The sequence below is a fragment of the Conger conger genome, chromosome 14, assembly GCF_963514075.1.
Source record: "Conger conger chromosome 14, fConCon1.1, whole genome shotgun sequence".
In the NCBI taxonomy this organism is placed as follows: domain Eukaryota; kingdom Metazoa; phylum Chordata; class Actinopteri; order Anguilliformes; family Congridae; genus Conger; species Conger conger.
In genome coordinates, this window is record NC_083773.1 from 27,139,962 (window position 1) to 27,166,517 (window position 26,556).

The 26,556-nt window shown below is 43.6% G+C and overlaps 1 protein-coding gene and 1 long non-coding RNA gene across 2 annotated transcripts; both read left to right on the forward strand.

Moving 5' to 3' along the window:
* LOC133110183 (activin receptor type-1B-like) lies at positions 1-26,413 on the forward strand. Its single transcript, XM_061220090.1, has 9 exons — positions 1-154; positions 15,963-16,202; positions 17,003-17,263; positions 17,822-18,052; positions 18,206-18,373; positions 19,964-20,120; positions 20,466-20,590; positions 21,102-21,232; positions 21,326-26,413. Exons 1-9 carry the CDS (start codon positions 64-66, stop codon positions 21,449-21,451), a joined length of 1,530 nt encoding a protein of 509 aa, XP_061076074.1. The 5' UTR covers positions 1-63; the 3' UTR covers positions 21,452-26,413.
* Positions 2,813-4,372, forward strand: LOC133109310 (uncharacterized). Its single transcript, XR_009704719.1, has 3 exons — positions 2,813-3,054; positions 3,233-3,323; positions 3,561-4,372. It is a non-coding gene; the product is annotated as an uncharacterized LOC133109310 (long non-coding RNA).
* Positions 26,414-26,556: the final 143 nt, after the last annotated feature.

The following is a 26,556-nucleotide window of genomic DNA, read 5'->3' on the forward strand; positions in this document are numbered from 1 at the left end:
CTGGCGGTGTGTTGTGTGTTTAAGGTCTGGTTCCCTTGTCAATATCACACTTTTTATGTATTAATGCAGTGCGATGGGAGTTTTGCAAACATGGCTAAAAAACGAACTGCCTTAACGTTGTTGCTCCTGGTTGAATTAGTTGCGACGTGCGATGGTAAGTAAGACGACGTTGTCTCATTTAATGGTTGTGTTCTGCTCTCGGTATTTATTTATATTTGATCGCCGTGTGAGCCAGGCTGCTGTAGGATTTGGCATTTCCCTGCGTTACGCTCAACATGGCGTTGCGATTTGTGACACTGGTTAGCTAGCCACAAAGCGTCGCCATAGAATTAAGCTTAATTTCTACTGAATTGTTCTGTATATGAATTTATTGCTTTTGACTTGAATGAATTAACATTACCCTAGCAAGCTGGATACAAGCACTTTTATTACCTAGCTTGTCTTGCTCGACAGAATAGCCAACTTACACGAAATGTTTTTCTTGCTGCACTTTTAACTTGCCATGGAACAAACACGGTTAACTAGGAACGAATGTTAGGCTACTATTGGGGTTCGTACTGTTGGCGTACTGGTATTGATCATTGTAACGATATTGATGATGGCAACTTAACACAAATGCTGACCATCTCCGTCGAAAAGTATTTCTGGCTAATGACATGTCGGCTTAATGGTCTGTCATAACTAGCTAGCTAATAACAATCATCCCGGACAGGTCCTTGTTGATGGAGTGACCCGGGTTGTTAGGCTAAGCTATATAAATGAATGTTTGTTTTGTCATTGTTAGTAGGCTAACCGATTCATTTAGCTATATAGGATCAGTAACGTTAGATTATGTTAAGGCCTTGCGCGTTCACCTGCTCACCCTGCGCGAGTGTCATCTTCCAAACATGAGGCATTGACGTAGCTAACTAGATAGCTAGCTCCAGTTAATGTAGCCTAGCTAACGTTAAATCAGGGTGAAATCTGAAAACGAAGGCCACGTTTAAGTGGCAACTTATCGGTGTAACGTCACTAGCTAGCCAGATTTCTGAAGGAATATTTGTTTAAATCAGAATTGGTTCTTGCTCTCAAATAGCTTGGTATATTTTGATATTGATAACAAACGACAGCTGGTTAACGTTAGCTGTTTGGTTCAGGACCTAGATACCCTAATGTGTTAGTTAGCTCGCTGTCGAGATGGTTAATGTTGACATAATTCGTTAGCAAACATTAGCCAGCTACATGGCTAATATTACCGAGATTTTTTTTAGTGTTGGCCGAACTAGCAGTAAAGGTAGTTCGGATGCTCTGTGTTAGCTAGCTAACTACATTAGGGGGGTATCCAGTTGAGGTAGTTAGCTAGGTATAGTTAGGGATAACTTTAAAGTTAAAATTTAAATGAATTTGAATGTAGTCTAGCTACCTTTTTCGGGAAATGTCTTTCTAAATATTAGCTATAGGCTAATTACATAGCCTAGTCCTAAACAGAAGCCCTAACACATGTAGCTAGCTAATAACCTATTAGCTAGTAGTAGCCAACGAGCTAGCGGGTGTGAACTGATGTGACGACAATTTGTTGCGCAATTGCCCAGCAGCACTGAGCTCAGGCTTTTTGTGGTTTTAAACTAATCTCACATTGCTTGCGATAATCGGTGCAGTAGTTAGCTAATCCACACTTGTATACTGCATTGTCCCGCTTGCAGAAAAAGAAAGAAACATAGCAATGGTTAATTAGCTACGAACGCTGAAGGAGTGGACAGCGATCAAATTCAGCTGCTAGCAACTAAATGTTGCTATCATTTTTAGTGGCGAATTCAATACATTATCGCGTGCTTCTTTTGGGATAGTCTAGCCAGAATTGTAGCCTAAATGTATGCTGCTTTGCTGTTGAAAGTTATTTAGGCGGCATTGGACAGTTATGTAACCACGTGAGGCTTGTTTTTGTTTAGCAATACATACTTGAAAATAAAAAAGAATGAGCAATCTGAGTCAACACAAATGTACACATTCAACCGTAATACAATTAACAATAGAGACGTCTTGTCTCATCTGTGGCAACCGAGGTCCTGCTTAAAGGAGTCTGCCTTAATTTGCAAGGATAGATACAGATTTCAAAGCAAATGACAGATTCGGGAAAGTTTGAGTTTTATGTGCGTTAAATCGATTGATACGTTGTAGCAACAAAATATTCTCTTTTGCAGTTCCTACCACAATTTCAGCCGTAATGGGTTTGGAGTATTTCTCTCGGCTATGTTTTGGCTGGTGAATTTCCCCTGTTCATAATTTCACTGTAACAAAACTCCATCTCTGCAGTGTGTTTGGTCCCTTTGGAGTTATGCACATTATTATTTAAGCACAAATCTGGATTCTGAAAAGGAAAATAACGTGACCGTCCAGACCAGTGAATAATTAATTGAATTAATTAATGATGAATTAAACCCCATTCCAACGTGTTGATCTATAGACCATTCTGCTCTGGTGCGCACGATTCCAATACAAGGCCAGCCTTTCCTTTGGCGACCGTAAATTACTCAAATAAAATACTAGAGCCTCGAACTCTTCGACTCTTCTGGCACTATGCACACAAAAGAGATAGCAACTTGTGATTTTGTCCAAAGAGTTACTCGTCCGTCCTGGCAATAGATTGCATATTACACGTTGTTATCTGAATGATTTGCTGGAGGAAGGCCGGATTGAAACTCTTATCGGATCGACTAATTCGCACATAAGCATTCCCACTTTCACAGCAATTTGAACTAATTGGTGACTGTTGTGCAGTCAAGAACATCCAAACAGGATGACGGGAATTTCAAGATCGTTATCTAATCTGGAAAGGCCGAATAGTTGGGAAGTCTGAGCTCAGTCACTGCCCATTTGTGCAAACTGAAAATATGCTTGATCTTCTGAGACTAGTCCAGCTGCTAACAAAACAAACTTGTGTAAACTAAAATAGTAACAACTTCTACTAGCTACAGTTGATGGAATTTGGTGAAATCAGTCTCCCTTTGCTCCTATAGTCAGGATTCATAGATGAAGTACAGATTCAGTCAATTCTCTAAATGCTACAAACATCTGGTATGGATTTTTGATTTTATATTATTAATTTATTGGCTTACCTCAGTAAATAATTATCTTGTTAGTTCTTGTTTTTGAAAATCATAATTTGTCTAGTGAGGTTCCACTACAGTGTTAACACTACGAGTTAATAAAACCAGATGTTTTTATTCTAATGGTTGCATTTTGTAACATTCAGATTTACCTCCAAACCTCAAGAAGGCTCATATTACAGTCTATAGCAGCCACTGAAAGGATGGCCTACACTCGGAAATGAAGCGACAGTGGAGGTACTTTTTTGTTCTTCAAGAATAAAATTTCCCAAAGGTACCCTGGCTGAAATTATGGTAATGTCATCTTTGGGTACAAATGAGTTTGTTTCCAAGCAAAAAAGGTACAAATGAAGAAACATAGTGTCATGCGATATGTGTAATGGGTGTGTGGGGAAAAGCAACAGTGCGATGTGTGTTGGTTTGAGGCAGGTTGCTTGAAGGCAGGGCGTGCCTCTCATTCTCTCCCCTCTACAGACCTGTCTGCACATCTCCAGAACAATGACTGCACTGTACAATCTGCCAGGGAGAAGCCAATGCCTACCATGCTCTGCTCTCTCTCCCTGCTCACCATGCCCCTTTTTGCTCACTGCTCTCTGCTCCCCCCTCGCCACTCCCTCTCTGCTCACTGCCTGCCATTCTCTTTCCTCTGCACTTAAATTCTCTCTGCTCATCTCACTTTGTCTGTACAGCTCTGTTCACTCTCATTCTTCCTGCCCCTCAGTGCATTATCCCTGCATCCCTACCCCCTCATTCATTCTCTTTCCCTCATTCATTTTCCCTTTCCCCTCATTCATTATCACTGTCCCCTCATTCATTCCCTATCCTAATTAATTATCCCTGTCTCTTCACTAAATCTTCATGCCTTCTAATTCATTCTCCCTGCCCCCTCATTCATTCTCCCTGCCCCTCATTCATTCTCCCTGCCCCTCGTTCATTCTCACTGCCCCTTTCATTCGTTCTTTGTACACCATTCACTCTCTTCCCAGTCTCACCACCCCTTTTCACTTCCAGTCAGTCTGTTCCCTTGCTCTTCTCACTTTCAGCTCCTGGTTCATCATTTTTCTTCAGTCCTTTCCCCAATTTCATGCCCTCAGGCTTTTTGCCCAACGCTGCCACAGATCCATTCATTCTGAAGCCAGGCCCCCAAAACATTGACTGATCCGCCACAATGAAACCAGCCTGTCACTTCATTGGCATTTGGGAAAATAAAGAATAATGTTGTTATGCTCTTGATAATTTGCGCATCTATAGTCATTGTAGATGAGAGATCAAGAACAAGACAAAGCTCATGCTTAAGCCGTCAATTGCATAATTATGATGAACCCGTTGGTAATCATTTCTAGCTAATATGCTTACATCCAGAAAGACATCTGAGAGTACTGTGGACACATTAAATACTGCACTGCCATAAAGACATTAAGTTGATGAAATGAGCTACATAATCTTGGACATGTGCTGTCCATGTGAAAAAAACCTTTTGTAGAAGAGAGTATCAGTTTTTACAACAACGGCTTATTTTACAGTGGTTAGGCATGGATACAAATTTTATGTAGGCGAGAGGAAGCCATCTATGGCCAATGCCTTCTTTTTCTAGCCACGTTGCATTGTTACCATAATGTGAATGCATCTTCGTTTGAGTGAGAGTATGTGCTGACTGTGTCTAAATGAGCATAATGTGCTCGCGTTTGTGTAGTGTACAGCAAGCGACAATCGTATGGTCAGTTACAATCTTATGTCACATCACAGAGCAATCTTCAGAGCTGCCAAACTTGTTCACAAAGTTGCTTTTGGAAAGAAAGCTTTCTGAGACATTTGTGGAGCCATGGAACTTACATATGCGTTAAATTGATGGAATCCATGTACAACATGAAATATCAGAGCAGGTTTCGGGTTTATGTGGTCGTATGAAATGCTTTTTTTTGTTTTGTTTTTTTTAACTGCCGCAGAGTACTAGAAGTTCTCCCCAGTTCTCCCGTGGGTGGATTTGGAAATGCTTGCATTCGTCATTCACTCTCCCTTCCTCTCTCCCTCTCTCCAATGTCTTTCAAGGGAGCACTTGGTCTGTGCACATAGAGCCGAAAGAGCAATTCTGACAAAGTGCAGATCACTCGGCCAGTACGACGATGGGCTAATCTGCCTGTTTGTCCACTTCACACAGAACACCGTTCTGGCTGTCCGGTGGTCCATCCTGCCAAAGTACTGGTTCATGTTTTTGTGAAATGTCCCAGTAGTGGGAGTACAACTCCTACCACCCCAGTGGTGAGAACATTATGACAAAAATGTAAGAGCTTTGAGACAACACACACAAGACATATACATACATAATACCAAAAGGCTATGCCTTTACATGTTAAAACAATTAAGCAAATAGGCAAGAGTTTGCTTGTCTTTAATGATTGGATTTGGGAAGTACACAGGCAGTTGTGAAAGAATAGTGCATTAACTGTATGTGTATGTTTGGGAGGTGGGGTTGGGTGAGTTCCCACACTTCTTTCCAACAGATCACATGGTGGGCCAAACCAGGTGGGAGAGCTAGCCTTAGTGTTAACTTTCTGGGAAGCATAGCTGAGGAGCTAATTTCTCAGAATCAGGTAGGCGTTCATACAGCCCAAGCTTGGAATGGTAGTACAAAAACTGCCTGATGAAATATTGGCCTGGGGGTTTTTTTTTTTTTTTTCAACCCCCTCTAATGACACACACACTCCTCTCCTTATCTGCTCTCCTCCTGTTCTCCAGACATTGATCTTTTTTTTTTCTCCTGACCACGTTGCTCTGTCCGGTCTGCACCCCAGGGGCATCTGGGATGGATCTTTGCTTAATGTGGAAGCGATACAGACACACTGAGATCCTCCATGATGGCCAGCATTTTATTGGTCATGCCTGTTTGAAACCCCAAAGTGACTCAAGGTCAAGAAGAGAGGCGAGAGAAGCTTATCTGTGAATGAATTTAACGCTGTTAATTTAACTGAAATGAGACTGAATATTGGCCCTTTTCACCAGGATGTAAATGAGTACAGAAACTATTGACACATCGCATTGCATGGTTCATGGAGTGCACCCGTGTTTGCTCTCCCACCATACTTCCAGAACCGTGATTATTACACAGAATAGGAGGAAGTGATGTAACTGTTCACATTTGGTTATGGATATGTGTGTTTGCAGAGGCTATACAGATGAGCAGATTCAGGTGTTGTTCTTGTCTCTGTCCATGTATTGTGCTGTTGATATAGGAAACCATACCACTTCTTTCATTGAGCACAGGATGTATGCGTCATTGGAAATGGTTCCAACCGAAAGTTAAATTAAAAGTCATGTAAAAACGCTAATTGGGTTAGTTTGACACATATACTGTACAACCTGCATAGGCATACCATATACAGGCTGCACAAGATGTTTTGCTGCTACATGAATGTATGAATTTTAAAAAAAACATGAACCTTGATTTCCACAATAGCAGCTTTCCAGGTCATCAGAAACTACACACAGTAAAAGTTTCTTTAAAAGTGGCACATGTAGAGCCCAAATGCACCAAAATAGGCCCTTGAAAAGGATTTTCTTTTGTTGAAAATTTTACATACACAAAGATCAAGAGATCTTTTTGTTGTTGTCCAAATTCATGTGGAATGTGCCATGTCCTAATGCAAACTGCAAGCAAGTGCAAACACTAGATTATGTGACTTAGAAGTCGTCTTTATTTGAGTACGTGGCTGCAGATACATCATAGTGAATGTACCAATAGTGAAACAAATGCATTTCCTGGAAAGCCTTGTAGACCCACCCAAAATTCACGCGAACCACTCGATTCAGAGACGAACCAGGATGTGACAACCACGCTTTCACAAACAAATCAGTACTGGAATACGGTTTTGTGAGACGTATTACTTAACCTAGCATTGATCTAAGAATTGTGTGTGTGTGTGTACGTGTGTGTACGTGCGTGTCTTTATGTCTGCTGGCGTCTGCATGCTTAAATCCACTCCCTGTCTGGGTGGATTGTGGATCCTGTTTCAGCCCCCTAGGGCACTCAGACACACATCTACATTATATTCAGAGAGTGCGCCATCTTTAGGGCTCCACTGTCCCGGACCTTTAGTGTGGAAAGAGCCTTTGGAAAGCCCTTTTGGAAAGAGCCTTGACACAGCAAATGGTCCTTCTCCCTTTGCAATTCTGAAGATCACTGTATTTAGGTGATGGAAAAATGGAGACAGCAAAGATCATTCTACTTCTGTATGTGGGAAAAACATTTTCAAGATCCGCATTCATCCGGAACAGATGTCACAGCACTTGCAAGTGGCTGAGGTTTACAGTAAAGTCAGAATTTGGAGGAGAGGTGTGTGCTTACTTCTGCGATGTAACCTCAAGCACAAAGATTGTGCTGAAATAGACAAAGTCCTTACTCATGCAATATTTTTGTATTGAGCAGCACAATTTGTTACATTTTGATCATTTTAGAAATGGCAGCCTGAAGACTGTGATATTTTTGTATTGTGAATGAGTGGTGGTGGTGGAAGAGGGATGCTGTTGGGTACATTAGGGGAGGTTTCTTTCTTGCCCTCTCTGTGGTCTGTTAAGGTGCTCAACAGGAGCTCCGCAGAAGCAGAGAGGCAGCCCTAGATTAGTTCAGCACTGGATGTGGCAGCCGTCTCCAGCCCTGATTGAAGTTATGCAACCCAGCAGGTCACTTCCTGCCTTACAGAGAGATCGAGGCAGAGAGGGAAGGAGAGGGAGAGGGGGAGGGGGAAGGGGGGGAAATGGTGGAACTACAGGAATTTGACACTGGGCTGGGTTGTCGTGTACATGCTACGGTGAAATCCCAATTTCAGAGTCACAGTCTAGACTGGGTTTAATTATGGTCGCAGCTGGTCCTGCCAGGCAACCAGCCCCCTCCCCTTTCTCCCCCCTCATTGTGCAGAAGCGCTTCACAGCTGGGGGTATAAAGCAGTAAGTACTGGCTGTCCCTCCCCGTCTAATCTTCTCCTGCCTCCCCCTCCCATAAGACACTTGGAGGATAGTGTGGGGTGTCTTATCCAGCCCCCCCCCCTCCTCCAAAACCCTGGGGCTCCCGCATCTGCTGTTTTTTTTTGACGGCATTGCCGAATCCCCTTTATTCCGTAATCGCCGCACAAAGGGCCAGTGTGAACCCACCGCGATTTTGTGCACGCAGAGCAGTGCATTGGTCTCCCGAACATGAACACCAAGGCACAAGAAAACAAAACGCCTGCGGATGCTAGAGAACAGTGAACCACAGAGGAGAGCTGACAGTCACCCGGGACTTGTCTGTCTGAAGTGCATCCGCGCCCCATGTGCGGATTGATAGTATAATCACGTGCGCCTTCATTTGTTACAAAATCACTTCTTTTGCAACACTTAGCAAGTTGCACCCCAAGATTGTAGGTGGCAAGCAGCAAGATGTGCCTTATTTTTCAGCATGTTTTTATGTCCATTTTCAAGGCTAAATGTTGTATATGAGGAGTTGAAATGCCTTTATGTTGCCTCTGCACCATTGAATTCCCCATTTCCCCTTCCAGCCCAAAGTCTCCTTGAGGATAAATTAAATCATACAGCTTTTTCCACTGACTGTAACTTCTTGACCTTGGGACCACAACAAAAAATCCTCTTGCAATTTATTGCACACTGTAAAAGTTAAATATATGGGGAAACATATTTTTAAATTTATGCTGAATAAATAGCAAAACCCATTACATGTATACATGCATGAACATGATTTATGAACCATATGGTCACTCTTGAACACCATAAACCATTATATTGGCTTCCTACTGATGACTAAGCATTCCATAGAGTTTTTTACTGGTTCAAATGAATATATTCCTAGCACTTGCGCATAATGCAATCAGAATTGTGTTCTGGCACAGTGTTGACAATAATCGCTCATAACCTAACTTTTTTCACCTCTACGTGCCCCCTCTCAAACCCCCCCCCCCCCCCCCCCCAGGAGCCATTTTGGCTCGAATCAGTTTAACAAATATAATGGCCGGAATGCAAATTCCACCATTTAAGTGTTCTCATTTAGCTAGGGACCCCAACCATGAGTGTTTCCATTACAGGATTTTCCTTGGTGTATTAGATGGATTAGAAAGTACTATATATAGGCCTCTAATGTGCAACTCTTAAGATGACAGCAGAATAAGCTATACTTTTGGTTATTTTATAGGATATATTGCTTTAAGATGCATGTCTTTTTACAGATATTTAACTATATTAAGTTTTCTGTAATACTGGTAATTTATTTTGTTAGTTTAATAGTTTATATCCCACCAATTACATTCATTCAGCCAATTAATTTAATAACAGATAATGCACTTTCTGGGGTTTTGTGTGTTATTTCAGTTATTATTTTATTGTTTTCAATTGGCCCTTGCTGCTTCTATTCTAGTAGAAAGATATGTTAGATATTTGGAGAGGTGTCTATTGACCTGCCAGCTTTACAATGGCAGATAATGAGCATTTGAACCAAGAAAATGAACTTCAGGTAGCCTGACTCCAGAGCAGCATGTAAGGCAATGTTCCAGAGGCTAGAACATCTGCTACAGAACTGAATGCCTGTGGATGTCACGGCAGAGACTGGCACCTGGCACATCCCTGTTTCTTCTCAGCTGGTGCAAGACATTTCAGAGATGGACTGGTGTAACGTTGCTCAATGGACTGGCATTCTGCCCAGAGGGCTGCTGGTATTGCACGCCCGGACGCTTCCCAGATCATCGTAAGCTCCTACTATCCAGCCCACTCAAAGGAGCATCCCCGCCTGTCATTAAGGGTGTAACGTGGTAATTGTGTAAGCAGAGTAATACCGAATGTACATTCACATTAGTTTACTTCACCGAGTGGACATTTGCGGGCAAAGCCAGATTTGTAGTAAGTATGGCCAGTATTAAGTCAAAATTTGTCCTGAAAATGGACTTTTCAGGACTCCTCAATGTGGAATGGTCAGTTGCGCATGCCAACCCTCATTTCTGCTATCTCCACTATTGATTCAGTAAAGCGTGACAGGATCTATATTCCTTTAAAAAGTGTGATTTCGGCAGGCACTTCCTATCCCTCCGCAGTTCAGAGTCACAGGCTCACAGACACGAATGGCCAGGAAAAGCCTTTTCACCTACAGAGTAACAGGTGGACTTGCGGCCACCCGATCAATCAGCATGGTTGCTGGTACACAATGAGGTGCCATCATTCTGGCCGACCACATCCCTCATTCCCTGGGTGGTGCTGGAGTCAACTGTGCGTCATCCTTTGGGATTGTCAACCAGTCACCACTGGCGCAGTCCAGATTCGATACCCATCTGTGGCGTCCATCCATGCATTGAAAAAATGCCTTAACCCAGCCCGTTTTACACTGTCAAAAGGCACCAGAACTGACTTCACCACTTGTGAAGCACAAAAGCACTTGTATTTGAAAAAGTTAAGAAAATATCAAGTACAGCCCGTATTGTATGTTGGCATCTTATGTTTTAAGTGAACTATTTTTTTTACAAGAGGGACAATGAAAATCAGAATGACGCCAACCCACATTCAGTGCATGCATTTCAGACTGCAAATCCTGCAAGCAGCCAGTTATCTTCCCTTCTACGAAGGGTGAGGGGGCGGACTCTAAAATAAAGACCGCATAACTAAACTTCACAAACAGAGTCAACCATCCTCCGACCGGCTGTTCAGACCACCGACTGCCCTGAACAATCTATCTATCTCCGCAGCTACATATGTATTCCCCTGGCCCCATGAGAAAGGCCTGTGACTGAATGTCAGTGTGCACTGAGGCTTGGGTTTTTGAGGGCCAGCTTTGACAGGGTTGTGCATAGTCTGCATGCTGTGGCCTTCACTCTGTAATTTCACCAGTGACCGCTGTGGCTCACCACAGGACACTGCTGTGGCAGTCTAGCAGCCACAAGGCTGTCACCCCCCCACACCCACACTCGCACACACTCACACATACACACACATATTCACATGCACATACACTCACACTCGCACGCACACTCACACATACACACTCACACGCACACACACACACACACACACCCTGTAAGCTGCCAGTCACCACATTTCTCAGTGTTTATTCGCGGTGTTTATGTGCATCGGCTTAACAATGTTCATGTGGTTTGTATTCCTGTTTGTGTTTTACAGTGTCTGTGTCACTGATTGGTGAGACTGCCTGTCCTGCTTTGAGTCGGGGGCATCAGTGTGCATACGCACAAGTCTGTACCGTTCTTGCTGTTTGTCTGTGCTGATTTTGTTCTGTGTAAGTGCTGTCCTGTGCTGGCTCCTGCGTCTGTCTGTGCCATTTGAAACTCTTTGTCTGAGTGTCCGTGCCGTTTTTTGCACTGACCAAATCAATTAGACATCCGAAAAAAAGGCTTGCCCAACCAAAATGAAAACGAGTTCTTGTTCATTTTTACAAATACATGACTCATTTTCACAAGGACAAAAGGCATTAGGCATTTGGCATTAGGCCATCGTTAGTGTAGCAGTCCAAGGATTTGAAGCCCTGTGAGGCTTTTTTTGCACTATGTTCGGTAAAGTACTAATTCAGGGCCAAATCAGAATTCAGTTTGCACTTCACAGAAGCAAAGTTGTGTGTGACACAAGAATAAGGTTAGAAGGCTTTATCTAATATTTCTTCCAATATCTGATGATACCAGATAATAAAGTAAAGTAAATGTTTTACAGAGGACTTTGTGTTACACTACACATCACAGGTAAGCAAGTTCTGATCCCGAACATGGAGGCAGTAAACCCAAACTGCAAGCACATTTTCAAAGGAGGAAAATACAGAAATAAATACTTCTAGTTTCCACTGTAGCCAAGCAGAATCTCTACTCCCTTCAGAACCCACAGTACAGCGGATAAGGCAGTAATTGGGCAACTGTCCTTGAATAGCTTGCTTTTCAGGTAGTGTTATCGCTCTGTCTGTGGGGGGGCTGTGCTGTTATGGCCCTGTCTGGGGGTGGGGGGGTCTGTACCGTTATTGCCCTGTTTGCGTGGGTCTGTACTTGTATCGCTCTGTCTGTGGGCGTATGTAGCGTTATTACTCTGTCTGTGGTTGTCGATGTTTTGTGGTTGCGTCTGCCTGCACTGGCTCCTCAGTATTGGTGCCTTCATTTGAGTCTAGACCCTAAGTAGTTGACATTTCAGGAGAGAGAGAGAGAGAGAGAGAGAGAGAGAGAGAGAGAGAGAGGAGAGAGAGAGAGAGAGAGAGAGAGAGAGAGAGAGAGAGAGAGAGAGAGAGAGAGGAGAGAGAGAGAGAGAGAGAGAGAGAGAGAGAGAGAGAGAGAGAGAGGAGAGAGAGAGAGAGAGAGAGAGAGAGAGAGAGAGAGAGAGAGAGAGAGAGAGAGAGAGAGAGAGAGAGAGATGTGGTGGGAGTATTTGGGCCAGCGCGTTACAGAATGTGAGAGCACACTTGCCTGGCGCACCATGCGGTGTGCATTTGGGCGATGTCTGGTAAAGTGTGAACACATAAAGAGTGTATGTGTGTGGCTTCTACAGTGCCATTTTAGAAGCATTTGCTTCAGAAAATTGATGTGTGCTAACTGGCAAAAATAATTGAGCAACACATCAACTGATTGGGATTCATTAGTGTGCTCCTGAATTGTTCCACGCGTGAGCACACGTACTCTTTGAAAAGATGTTGGCACAGAGCCCTGTGTAGGTGTAGAGACGCATGTGAGTGGGGGTTGGGCCTGTGTGCGCTCTTGCTGGGCTCCACTGTGGAGAGAGAAGGGAGGGATGTGCCCCGTTGGGGGCAGCGAACCGCCAGGCAGACAGGAAGGAAGGATGTGTGTCTGCCCCGCTGCCTCTCCTCACCTGTTACTCTGCTGCTGCTCTCACACTGCACCCGGTTACTCAGTCGCAGAACGCTTTCCTTCTTCATGCTCTACTCTTGCTGCATTCAAGCAAATTCCTTAAAGCAGGTGCTGATTTCTACACTTTTAGAGTCGAGGGATCTGGCGACACTGATCTGAATAGTGTTCTAGGTTTTTCGTCCCACAAGCAGCTATAAATTGGCACTGACAGCTTAGGGGCCGAGTTTCACGAGTGTTGCTCACACGATTTATTTTTGGTGGCAAGCGGATCTGTCCCGGCTTAGATAAATAACCCAAGTTAAACCAGTTCTGGTAGAAACTGTTACAAGACAAGATGTAACCTGACCCTGTTACCAGGCCCCCATGACAACTGGTTTTTAGATGAGCCAATGAGAATGCATTTGTGTGATGTCATTCATACATGCGACTGATGTGGGTTTCTGGTTTCTATTTGATAGCCTTGATCTAAGTTTATCTGTGTTCTCCAACCACGATGTCATAAATTTGTTATATCTTTCATGTAGGGCTCGTACATGCTGGTGAATAGTGATTGCAAAATGACTGATAAAAGCAGTGTACTGTAGTGCACAAGGAAAATAATCTGTTAACCCCCGTATGTCTGGAATGTCATTACATACAAAGCATGTCCATGCAGTTGCTTGGTTAACAGCCCCAACATACCACAATAAAAGGCAAGATCCTGATTCAATTGCCAAACAGCTGTCACTGTACACTGAATAATGGAATTGCACACATTTAAAACATGCACACACATGCATGCGCGCAAAAAAATGTATACCTGCAAAATCTCTGTTCACTTGTGAATATTTACTTAAAATGTGAGTCAATCAGAACTGCAAATAGTACATTTAGTGTGGCTCCTATGTGTCTGGCATATTTATGATAAACTGCTTCAGTAGGAAGTGGGGCATGGGGAGGGGAGGGGAAGTAGGGGGGTTGGGAGGGTTTGGGGGGCATTACTCCCTTGATAAATCACATTACAGGAAAACCAGATGCAGCTTTTAAGCAAGCAAGTTTTTCTCCTTTTGATAACTGGCAACATCTTGACTTTTTGATGACTAAACTTTGCAAAATGGGCAGTATCAGAGATATGAAGGAAGTGAGGAATGTTTAGTCACACGAATACAGGAAGTGTTGCACAAGACGGCAGACGCTTTTCTGTGGGTGCACCGGGGTGTTACTGGAGACCTCAGATCTCTGCCACCAATGCTCCATTGCCGTTTCATTTTCACCAGACATTATCTCAAATTATACAGCAATAAATTCCAGTTACCCCATAGTCCCACGCACTTATGTCTGCCAGCAGATAGGGAAGGGCGGGGCTGCACTGTCAGAAAGATGTGTGTGTGAGAGAGAGAGAGAGAGACCACATCTGTATGTTGCAATACATTTGTGGGAATGGAATTACATCAGAGAGGCTTTTGGAGAAAGAAACGGGGGCTGAAATTCAGAAATTCTCTTAGCGGAGCCCAAGAACACATTCATTTCCAGCCAGGGGCATATTGTTGTGACCTCCATCTTCTGTTTCCAGTGGTTGGTTCCTCATGGTCTGATATAGAGTTCTAAATACCTTCAATTTGTCCGGGTGGATGTTAAACAATAACACTCCAAAGTTAACCTGAATTAAATTATGGTCATGGTGCTAGCGAACCATGTACACTATGCTGTCACTCAGAACATGCTATTCCACTGCTTCCATGAAAGATTTCCAACTAAAAATCTTTCTGAAACGGCAAGATACTTGCACTTAAAAATCACTGGAGTCGGGAAACAGTCAGCTCATTGCGCTCTCTTCCCCTGGACGGTACCTCAATCCACACTACACCATTACCACCTGAGCCTTTGTCATTTCAGAAATTTCTGTTCCAAATGCAAGCGCGAACAACAGGCCGTGATGCTGCCCACGTTGCAGGAAGTCCTGCTCTAAATGGAGACTAGAAAAGAAGAAATAAAAAGAGCAGCAGACAGCAGTGCAGGGTGGTTAAAAGGCTGCTCGGTGTCGCCCCCGGAGCTTAACGAAGGCGCTGTGGAGGGGAGGGCTGAGGGAGGACAAAGCGGCGCGGAACCGGAGGGGAACTGGGGCGGAGTCCGGCACCTCCCTGAAAAACGTGTCAAATTTAACGAGTGCTGAATTAGTGACATCACTTCTCGTCTACTAAAGGTATCCCTCTGAGCGCCCCTGACTGACGCATCCCGTCTCAGGTGTGCTTCTGACTGAAAACAAAGCATCACTGTTTATTTTTCAGTTCTGCCATCTTTGGTGGTGGGAGTCCAGCATCATTCAGATCACACTGAAGTAGCGTTGTATGTGGCGATGTTAGCGTCTCAGAGGGCTCACAAAGGTGATCGCCAGTTTATCCTTGATTTAGCCATGCGATCCATGTGACGTATTCAGTCTCCGAAGAGATGCTTCTGGTAGTCATCATAGACTTAATGTTGTCCTGCTGCTTCAAAACCATGCCTTTTTACAGTGGGGCAGTCTTAATGAGTCTTTGTGTTCACTGCCTTAAGCATAAAATGACTACACTGTGCTATTGGATTTGGAGGCATACGCACACACAAGCACGCACACACACACGCGCGCGCGCGCCCCCTCACGCCTCAATCACTGCTGGGCTTATGCAGTTTCATCTGCAGTGTAGTATCTGATTACATTCGTTGCAGTCGAGTAACCCAGCCCTCATGAACAGTTTCCAAACAGACCGACTATGCTGTCATTATTTAACTGTGATCGCCCTCTGGTGGAGACTGATCTCTGATGCTCAGTACGGATACAATGTACAAAACTATGATAAAATGTCACTGCACAACAGCATTATGGATTATATTTTTATCATACTTAAGAAAAGGCCATAGTTTTGGCATTAGAAATTGGCTGGAAAAACAATACTGTTGAAAATGTGAAGAGCAATGTTTTACCCACAATGCACTGATGCCAATGCAAGTGATGTCATTTTGAATGTTTTTGTCCCCTCTCTCTCCCTCTCTAATATGTTCACACTTACACATCCCCCCCCCCCCACACACACACACACAGCTCTGAGGTGTAACTGCACAGAGTGTGAGAAGACGGGGTACCAGTGTGTGACGGATGGCGCCTGCATGGCCTCCACCTCCTTCATCAGCGGGCAGGAGCACCGAATCCGCATCTGCATCGCCCGCGACAGGCTGGTGCCCCCGGGCCAGCCCTTCTACTGCCTGAGCGCCGAGGGGCTGCTCAACACGCACTGCTGCTACACCGACTACTGCAACAGCGTCAACCTCACCGTGCCCACTGGTGAGACAGCTGGGTGCAGCCTAATACCCTCCAGAAAAATCCAACTGAAATTGTTTGGTTTGACCCATTGCCAATTCCGCAATTGTCTCAATTCATTGACCTGTCGCCTTCAGACCAAACCGTTTACCGCTGGCTTTTCAGAGAGAAATTGCACCTCGACATGCCAAATGCATGAAAAACGAATGAACAAAAAAAGTGAAAATGTTATTTTCATAAAGACCACAGTATCGCAAAAGCTTTGTGCTCATGGTACAAGGAGCTTGGCCACTCTTGGTACAAAGCGTGCGACCAAGCACACTGCGATCCAGAGTCTGCCATAAATCTTGCTCAGTCCTGACCATTTGAGACAGCTGGTCTGATGACCAGCAGCCAGACGGCCTGGGGATGTCAAATGCTTCAGAAATCCTCACCAAGTATCTGGAGCATTGTACGAATCCAAAGTTGACACACTACGAAGTTCTCAATTTCCAAACGGTTACCCTCTGAAGCGTAGAAAGCAGGTCTTTGGAGATCCTGTCTGGTATAACAGAATCAAAAAGCTTTGCACTTGGCAGCAAACTGCTACAATTAGTTCATACAAATGTACAGTGCTGCTCATTAGTGTTCGCCTGCTGTAAGCATCCGATGGGGTTTCATTTATTTCTTTTTCCATGTTTGTTGTTTATCTTTTTGCCAAGTCTTTCCATTTGCATTATATTTTCCTTCCCAAGGCTGAAGCGAAGCTTCTTTTCCACAGTTGTTTGTGTGTATGAGAGCTAAGAGTGTGCTAAGGAGCTAACATGCGCTCTCCCTCCCTGCAGTGACGACGAGGCCCAAGGGCGAGGGGTTTGGGCCAGGGGGCAGCTGGGGGCTGGTGGAGCTGGTGGCAGTGATCGTGGGGCTCTTCCTGTTTTGCGTGCTGCTGCTGGTGGGAGTGTTCCTGTTCCAGCAACACCAGCGCGCCTACAGCCACCGGCAGCGCCTGGAGGTAGAGGACCCCTCCTGCGACCACCTGTACCTGCCCAAGGACAGGACCCTGCAGGACCTCATCTTCGACCTGTCCACCTCCGGATCCGGCTCAGGTACAGACCCCCGTCCCGCAACACAGAAATTACATTAGCCTCATATTTAGACATTTCATAAACACTTGATAACACTTTTCACGATTCCTTGTTTCGTTTCATATTGCACAGTTTCACTCATTTCATGATGTCTATTTTCATAATGCTTAAATTGATCGATAATGACACTTCTCAAAAAGGAGCATTCGATTTTGAAGTGCCACTTTTGTGTTACGTTTCACAATGCTGTTTTTTATTTCCCTGTCATAGTCTTTTTTTAAGAGGACAGTCTGTCAAAAAACCTATTCAGAAGTCTGTCAATCAAATCTATTTGGCAGGATGCAGCTGGATAATCTGCTTGTACAATATGTACTCCGTTTGCTATTCTCGCCTTTGTAGTCTGCCCAACTAAACAGCAGGTTGCATTTGCATACTTTATTTAGCGTTCAGTTCATTGTTTAGAAGTTTGACTTTAAAATACCATATTTCCAATTATTGGGGCAATTCTTCCTTCAGTGAGTTGTCTGACCATGTACTGGTCCCTGAGTTACTCCTGAACCAGTCGCATTCCTCCCCCAGGGCTGCCCCTCTTTGTGCAGCGGACGGTGGCCCGTACCATCGTCCTGCAGGAGATCATCGGGAAGGGGCGCTTCGGAGAGGTGTGGCGGGGGAGGTGGCGCGGGGGCGATGTGGCGGTGAAAATCTTCTCCTCCCGCGAGGAGCGCTCCTGGTTCCGCGAGGCGGAGATCTACCAGACCATAATGCTCCGCCACGAGAACATCCTGGGGTTCATCGCCGCCGACAACAAGGGTAAGCGCCACGCTGCTGCTTAAGACTCCCAAGGAGGTTTCCCCAGGTCCTGCCTCTAGAGGGCACTGTCAATCATGTTCCAGTTCTGTTAGTTGATTGGATGTTCATGCATCGTCTGTTTCTCTGATGGTCTAATCCCCTACCTTCGCTCAGATAATGGCACCTGGACGCAGCTGTGGCTGGTGTCGGACTACCACGAGCATGGCTCCCTCTTCGACTACCTGAACCACTACTCCGTCACCATCGAGGGCATGATCAAGCTGGCGCTTTCAGCCGCCAGCGGCCTTGCCCACCTGCACATGGAGATCCTTGGCACACAGGGTGAGGGGATGGGGTCTCATCATTCACAGCCACCACCAACCTCCACTCACCCCCAAAAAAAGAATTCATGATGGGAAAGATTATACCTGCCACTAAAACTGTGGAGTACAGTAGCCCGCTTCCTGTTCTGAATGTGGCTGCCACACATAATTTGTTCGCGAATCCACCTCTACAAAAATTGCATCACCTCAGTAGGCTACTACCATTCATTTAGGCGATTGGGATTTACATTAGCCGAAATTCGCTCGCCATCCCTTACCATCCGACCACGTCACATAGGGATTGGTAATGACGCAAATAACCACATTAAGCGTGCTAGTATATTAGTTTAAAAAAATAAAAATAAAATAAGGTCAGAAATATAGCTGAGATGAGCACTTTTGCGAAAGTAAATCTAGGCTAACGTTAGCTTGTGTATAGAAACAATTGGCTAGCAATATGAACATCTTTTTGTTGTACGTTAATTTAGGCTAATATTACTAAAATAAGGCCACTCAACCAAGGAAACTAATGGAGCTGTTAAATATAGTATTGCGTTAATCACAGGAACAATGTGTCCGTTGTGGACGGGCGAAATGGGCGAAAATGAACCTGCGGAACCTCCAGGGACAATTGAACATGACTCCTACTGCAGTTAAATACTGTTAAATACTACTTTGCGCAAAATGAGACACTGTCTGTAAGCTAAAATAGGCAATACACACGTTTCTGTAAATTCCTTGTACAGGCCGTCCATTTTCCTTTTGCGTTCGAACACCAAACTGTTTTCTTATAATCGTTGTCTTAAAGACACACCCACAAAATGTATAGATTGGACAATAAGTCAATTAAAGATCCTCATACAAAAACACTGATTGGCCAAATTATTTAATATTAAACTTGCTATTGGGCAGATTTCAAAGAACGAATACCTGGCAGGGCAGTGCCGTCGCCTATTCGATTCTGTAAGATTTACACTTTTTGAAATTTACGTGTTCAAAAAGTGTTTGAGGGGACTAATTAAAACTATACAATCAATTAAATCCAGTAAAATTAAATTTTGACCTACTTTGGTATGCTGACATGGACCTGAATGAATGACAACCTCCGTAGCAAGTTTGAGGCCTCGCAATGTAGAATATATGTAGTATAAATATAATGTTTTAATTTTAAACTTTTAATATATATGACTTCAGTAAACTGTCATACCACCATCAAATCAGAAGTGGAATTGGCTACATTTCCATTAATTTGTCAGACTTCTTTTTGAATTTTATGTATTGCTTCATTCTTTTTACTAAATCATTATATTTATGATCTTATAAACACTGAATAAGCCTTTATTTTCAAGATTATTATATTTTTATTGCAGCCCACAATGGCGATATCCTTTAGTCAGCTGGGGATTTGACAACAAGTTTTAATGTCATTTGAATTTTTCCAGAGGCCCTTCACCTTGAGGGGTTTTTCCTGACCATTTCCAAATTAATTAAAGAAGCTCAGGATTCTCAAGGTTGTGAGAATCTTGGCAGTATCAACATTTGGACACAGGAGGCTTTGTCACAGGTCTCTGGGGGAGATTTTAAGAGCTGTTCACTCTGTATTGTGCAGGTAAGCCTGGCATCGCTCATCGTGACCTCAAGTCCAAGAACATTCTTGTGAAGAAGAACAGCGTGTGCGCCATCGCTGACCTGGGGCTGGCAGTGCGGCACGAGGCCGTCACCGACACCATCGACATCGCCCCCAACCAGCGCGTGGGAACAAAGAGGTACGCGCCCGACAGCCAAAACTGGGCCTGGTTTAGGCTGACCACAGAACAGCTTGATATTAACTTCTGTTAAATTATCATTTCAGTTCAACTTCTTTTTCTTGCTTTCAGCTACTGCTCTTAATGCGCCCTTTTTTTAATCTTTATTATAAAATGATAATGATGAAAATATATTTGACAAAAGAGACTTGGCCATAGAGGGCAGTATTGCACACTAATGTTGCACATCCCAACTAATGTTTGATCAACTGCACTTATGAAGACTGACTGAGTTACTGTAGCCCTGAGGTCTCATGCCATGATCCTGTTTTCTGTGAGATTCAGACAAGATTGTTTATATTCCAGGTACATGGCCCCTGAAGTCCTGGACGAAACCATCAATATGAGGCACTTTGACTCCTTTAAATGTGCAGACATCTACGCACTGGGACTGGTGTACTGGGAGATTGCACGTCGATGCAATGCAGGCGGTGAGACACCAGACAGATGCACATTTTTGTTCTTTAACTTTTATTTAAAACAATGTCATGATTATGAGAAGTGGTGTAAGGTCAGAGAAAAGTATGCATACAGATGCTTTCATAGCTAGATTTGGCTGAGCAGTGAAAGAGGACAGGGATCTCATGGAGAGGTATAGAAGAAGGGGAAAAAAGAAGAAGAAAAGATCTAAATATTTTAATATTATTTGGTGAATTGTCTTTAAATAAAATATTAGCATTATTAACTATACCTATTCAAGAACACCCCATGCCAAAATTGACCATAAGTGTGAAGTGGAGAGATTTTAAAGAATCAAAATTTAAATTTCGTTTATACCAGCTTCACTATTTCCTCAGCTGTGCTCACACCTTTTCTGTTTGTCTATGGCTGCAATATACAGTTAGTGCTGTGTGAAGGGTATGAGGGTATTGTAGTTCAGTGCTGTGTGAAGGGTATGTGGGTATTGTAGTTCATTGCTGTGATGCCCTGTCTGTGCCCCAGGTGTCCATGAGGAGTACCAGCTTCCCTACTATGACCTGGTGCCCTCCGATCCATCCATTGAGGAGATGAGGAAGGTGGTGTGTGAGCAGAAACTGAGGCCCAACGTGCCCAACTGGTGGCAGAGCTATGAGGTACACACACACACACACACACACACACACACACCTCATACACACAGGTTTGCTGGACATTGTAGCTAACCCTCCCCCCCCTCTATCCATCAGGCCCTGCGGGTGATGGGGAAGATCATGCGGGAGTGTTGGTATGGTAACGGGGCGGCACGACTCACGGCACTGCGGATAAAGAAGACTCTGTCTCAGCTCAGTGTGCAGGAGGACATCAAGGTCTGAGCGGCACAGCAAAGCGTCACGCAGAGACGCACAAGTCCAGAAGAAAATCAAAACACGACTTCAAAAGAAAACTAAAATTACTTTTGAATCCTGCCAGTTTTTAAAGCCACAACCTGAGTTATGACAAGGCCTACCTCACCTTTTTAGCCAAAACTACTGAGTGACACCTGCCCGTTCCTTTCTGCCTCCTTACTTAACCGTTTCACCCTTTTCCCCCACTGCGTCCCCTGACTTACCCATCATCCCCCCTGAAATGGGCAAGGACGACAACGACTGCGACTACTCCTATGATTTTTGTGCAGTTCTCGATGGCAGGAATTTTGGCTTACAGTAACACAGTAACAGGATTTACGGTTTTATTTAATTTGGCTTAGCATTTTTGCTCTCCTGACAAGCAACTCCACCCAAAAGACAAGCTTTCAAATCGATTTCAGACTTCAGAAACTTGTTTGTAACTTTTTATAGATTTTTTTATTTAGTTTTCACAAGGAATCATGCTTTCATTGTGCAAATGTGAAATGGTGGCAAAAAAGCTGGATTTTTTCATTGTTAGCCCAGTGCAGCCTGTGCAGGCTGCGTGTAGCAAGGGTCCTAGCGCTGGAGTTAAATCACCAACAGACGACTTCTCTGTGCTGCTTCAGATCACTGGTTTACAGGCGGAATGCAGACCTGCATGGCTAAGTTACTATTTGGTGTTTTTCTGAACTACCGCAGGTTAGTTTTTTTTTTTCTCTCAGTGGGGTGAGGGGGTCCATTGCCATGCACAAGAGTTTTTCTTCCAGATGGGAGCTGACTCCTTTTCAGGTGGGAGGACTAGTCTCCTGGTCTTCTGAGCGCAGGATTCAAGGTATATGTGCAAGGGACGGATGAAGTTTTTCAGTCGCCGTTGACTCATACAGAACCCCAGCGCCCTCCACTCCTCCTCAGTGGAATTTTCTTTGCACCTCAGCCCCTGTCGGACAGCCATTTTTAAAGCACACCCTTGCCTTGGCTTAAGCTCTTTGATTGGATAAGCCAAGCCATTGAACATTCCAGGTGCAGCCACTGATACAGGCTAACGTGCTAATGCTCACTCCAAATGCATTATATGATCTGTTGGGCAATTACAAGATGAGGTGCTTGTAGCATACTCAGTGGTGGTTTATTTATTAAGTTTTAAAAATCCACACTGTCCAGTAGCGAGCTGTAAAGATCATTCACTGGGGATTCACAGTGCGTCTGAGGTCTCAGTCTCAGGTGGGAAGGAGCTGTTGGTGAATTCATTGTTCTTTTGGTTGGACTCCTTCTGAATTTGGCCTCTTTTTGGCAATAGTCCCAAGATTACTAGTGACCTTCCAGGGAATGTCTCGCAAGAGGCCGCCGGACTGAGAGTGATGTGACATGGGCGCGCTCAGTGGACCGGCGATGCGTGATACAGTTTTCAGCCCGTCCTGCTGCTACATGCATATTTCCCCTGAAGGGATCCATCTTCACATCAGAACTGTGTCCCCCCGTCCCCTTCCACAGAGGTCACAAGTAAAAGACATCAACATTTTAGGGCCGTAGAGGACTTCTGTACACACACTCATGTTTTATTGATGTCACACACTTTACTGACTGAGCATGAAGCCTCTTCAAATAGCATTTGTGCTAGCATTCTAGAAACGACTAAACGGTACAGTCATCTTTAATAAAAACCTGTATTATCTCACCACTCCAATGCCAGAAGTAGCTTTTGAGATTCATTTAAGGTGACGCCCCAATGGATATGTTTCAGTTTTAGGCTTTGTTGATACTTGGCGTATTTTTTAACACTGTCGTCTGACTTTGGTGTCAAACTGTAGAGAGATGTGATCTTCTCTTGAGAGGATCAGTTCTGTACTGAAATCCCAACTCATTACTCCTGATTTTCAGTTCTTTATACCTCCTGGATATGCAAGTTGTAAATAGTTTGTATAAAGTATTACACTACATTTTTTTCCTGATGTTGACAGTTAAAGTGATTTTGCTCATTCACTTTTCCTTGATAATATTTAGCTTTCCTTCATACAACAAATCTACTGTAATTTTGTATATTTTCAGTTTATTATTTGTATTCTTTGAAACTTGAAGGTACTGCTGGTCTCGGTATTCCCCCCTATCCTTTTTTGATTTTGTATGTTTGTGATTAGAACACTTGAACTTGACCTGTATAGATTCCTTGTGTGTATATACATGCGTCTGTTTTCTTTTTTGTTTGTTGTGTTTTTCATTTGGGGTTTATTACATGCTTTTTTTCCACAAAGCTCATAATCCAGCTTTTCTTCTATCAGTCCAGAGACCTTTTAATTGCTGAAGTTCTAATCCAGTTAAAAACTGTTAAGTGTATTGAGTATTATCAATATTCTCTCTGAAGCATAAATAAGTACATATTATGGTCTGATATGCCTATATCCTGCTTAGAAAAACGAGTTCCTAGAATCTCAGTTCTTTTGAAATGTGGAGCTTTGTCTCAGTTTGTTTGTTCACTGTAATTTCAGATTTTTCATTTAAAAATACAAAGTATATCAACTCATACAAACTTATAAACAAGCTACATTTTAAAGCAGAAAGGTGTTTACAGTCAAGGAGATCTGTGTTATAAGTGCAGTGTTATACATGTCATTCACCAATTAATTCAGTTACAAATGGTAATTGAACTTAATTGGTCAATGGTTATCCATTAAGTCCACTTTCAAGTTGAAATGGGTTTCATAAGTTAGGTTGCACACCATTTGGAGTTCACAATGCCCTGGGGTGCTTGAAAGTTTGAAAGCCAAGAGAAATAAATATAACCGAAAAGCAGAACAGGAAAGTCAGTCAACAGGGCGATTGATTGTTGCTGTCGGTTTTCCAGTGAGTTCCATTTTTATATTTCTGTATGGATAGCTTTGGTTAAGGTTGAATGTTGTGCACTCACAATAATGCCCAGGGTCAGAATTAAGGAGACTTTTTATTATTTATCATTAGATAGTACTTATATGTCATCGGTTTGCTCATCTGTATTCGGTGAGCATTTAAATATTTTAGTATTGCTTTCAGATGGTGCCAAACCTCACAGGCAGAGTATGCAAGTGCCTTGCCCAGGAAGGATAGACAGGCACCCAGACAAACACACACACACACACATATACACTCAGTGAGCACTTTGAGGTATTTATTAGACCTTTTTTTACATTGGTCTTCTGCTGCTGTAGCCTATCCACTTAGAGGTTTGATGCGTTGTGGGTTCAGAGATGCTCTTCTGCATACCACTGTTGTAATGTGTGGTTATTTGCATTACTGTCTTATTCTCCTCTGACCCCTCATTTGCCCGCAGAACTGCTGCTCACTGGATGTTTTTTGTTTTTCGCACCATTCACAGCAAAAATCCCGGGAGATCAGCAGTTTCTGAGATACTCAAACCACCCGGTCTGGCACCAACAAGCACTCCACAGTCACAGTCACTTAGAATACATTTCTTCCCCATTCTGAAATTTGGTCTGAAAAGCAGCTGAACCTATTGACCATTTAGTTGCTGCCTCATGATTGGCTGATTAAATATTAGCATTAACAAGCTGTTGTACAGGTCTACCTAATACATTTCTCACTGAGTGTATATAAATATGCATACACACACAGAAACAGGACAACTTTGCGCCACCACACAAGTTCAAGCCCCCACATGGAGCACTTGTGCCACTGGGGCTAGCGTAGTTGTTTTCTGCATGCATGCACTCCATACATCAAGGCTGAGGATTACTTTCAGTTTAGAGCTGGGTTTAGCATCTGCAGTTCCTGTAGCAGCACTTCACCAGGCTCAAAGCAGACTTCACTGCTTTCTCTTTCGTTGTACCCACGGCTGTGGACGTTCGTTGTTCGGTGCTTAACGAACCACTCGAATCCCACATCTTTCGCTGTACCCGTGTAGGTGCTTGAGTAGAGTAGCACACGATGTGTATGTTTTCTTTAATGTGAGCGTAAATGAATGAGCACCTGAACCTGGTTTTTTTTTTTTTTTTTTTTTGCTGGATGACAACACCATCCTTTTTCTTGTTTATGGCGATGACGCCAATGCAGAAAGGTGTTGCGACGGCCTGACGGTTCGCACCGGGTTCTGAAGGCGTCTCTACCGTCGTGTGTAATTATTTGGCTGGGGCAGTCTTCTGGAAACGGTGCTTCATTCATGCATCTGTAGCAAGGAAACACTGGAATTTAACTCTGCTATTAAGACCACTACTGAGTCTGTCTTTGATCTGTCCTACAGAGTGTGAAAGAAAAACAGATCTCAAAACTATTTATTTCCTTGTCATTTTTATGATTATTATGATTGTTATGATTATTATATTTTTCAGAGAGCAAGTCTCATACTCAAGAATGGATTTATGTGTGGTGTGGGGTGTGGGGTGTCCAGGGGAACGTGGGTGTAGTTTCCAGAAAACATTGCTGCTTTTGGGGAGGGGCGTGTGGCAGACTGACCAGGACTGGATACTGAATACTTGGGTGTGAAGGTGCAATTTCTGAACCGAGAGGAATATTTGGATTGGAGCATAATTCAAATCCCTCCAAAGAAAAGCTGCAAGTTTGCAATCAGCCTCAGGTTCTTCAAGTACAGATACGCCTGCACATTCACCCATGATAAGTTGAAAAACCATCCGAGCCCTGGGTTTGCCTTTAAATTGCACCTTTAAGTAAGCGTGACTTTTCCTGACAGGCCTTTTGTTGTGTGTATGTTTGTGTGAATTCCCATACTCATGGTGTTGGCAAAGGTACACTGTTCAATTTTAGACAAACCAATGGGCATATAGCGGTCTCACCACACCCACTTTGGCTCCACCCCTGAGAATATGAGCACTGAACTTCCTGGTCTCTGTGCATACATCTTGGTTAGAAAAATCAAGCCTACTTTTAAGACCATATGAAAAACTTTTCAGGACTAGTTTGCAAACATGTATATAGGTGATACAATAATAAATGCAATTTTTTTCCTACCCTTTGCATCCAGTGTACCTGTGTTGCGTTCTGCAGGAGACATGCATACCTGCATATCACAAGTGCTACTGTCTGCTGTATAAAGATGAAAGGATAATCCTCAATAAATAAATGCTATTGTTCTTTGTGAAGGTGCT

Coding starts and splice junctions, on each gene's coding strand:
- LOC133110183 (XM_061220090.1), top strand. CDS start 64: ATGCAGTGCGATGGGAGTTTTGCAAACATGGCTAAAAAACGAACTGCC. Junction 17,264..17,821: donor CACCTCCGGATCCGGCTCAG/GTACAGACCCCC, acceptor TTCCTCCCCCAG/GGCTGCCCCTCTTTGTGCAG. Junction 18,053..18,205: donor CATCGCCGCCGACAACAAGG/GTAAGCGCCACG, acceptor ACCTTCGCTCAG/ATAATGGCACCTGGACGCAG.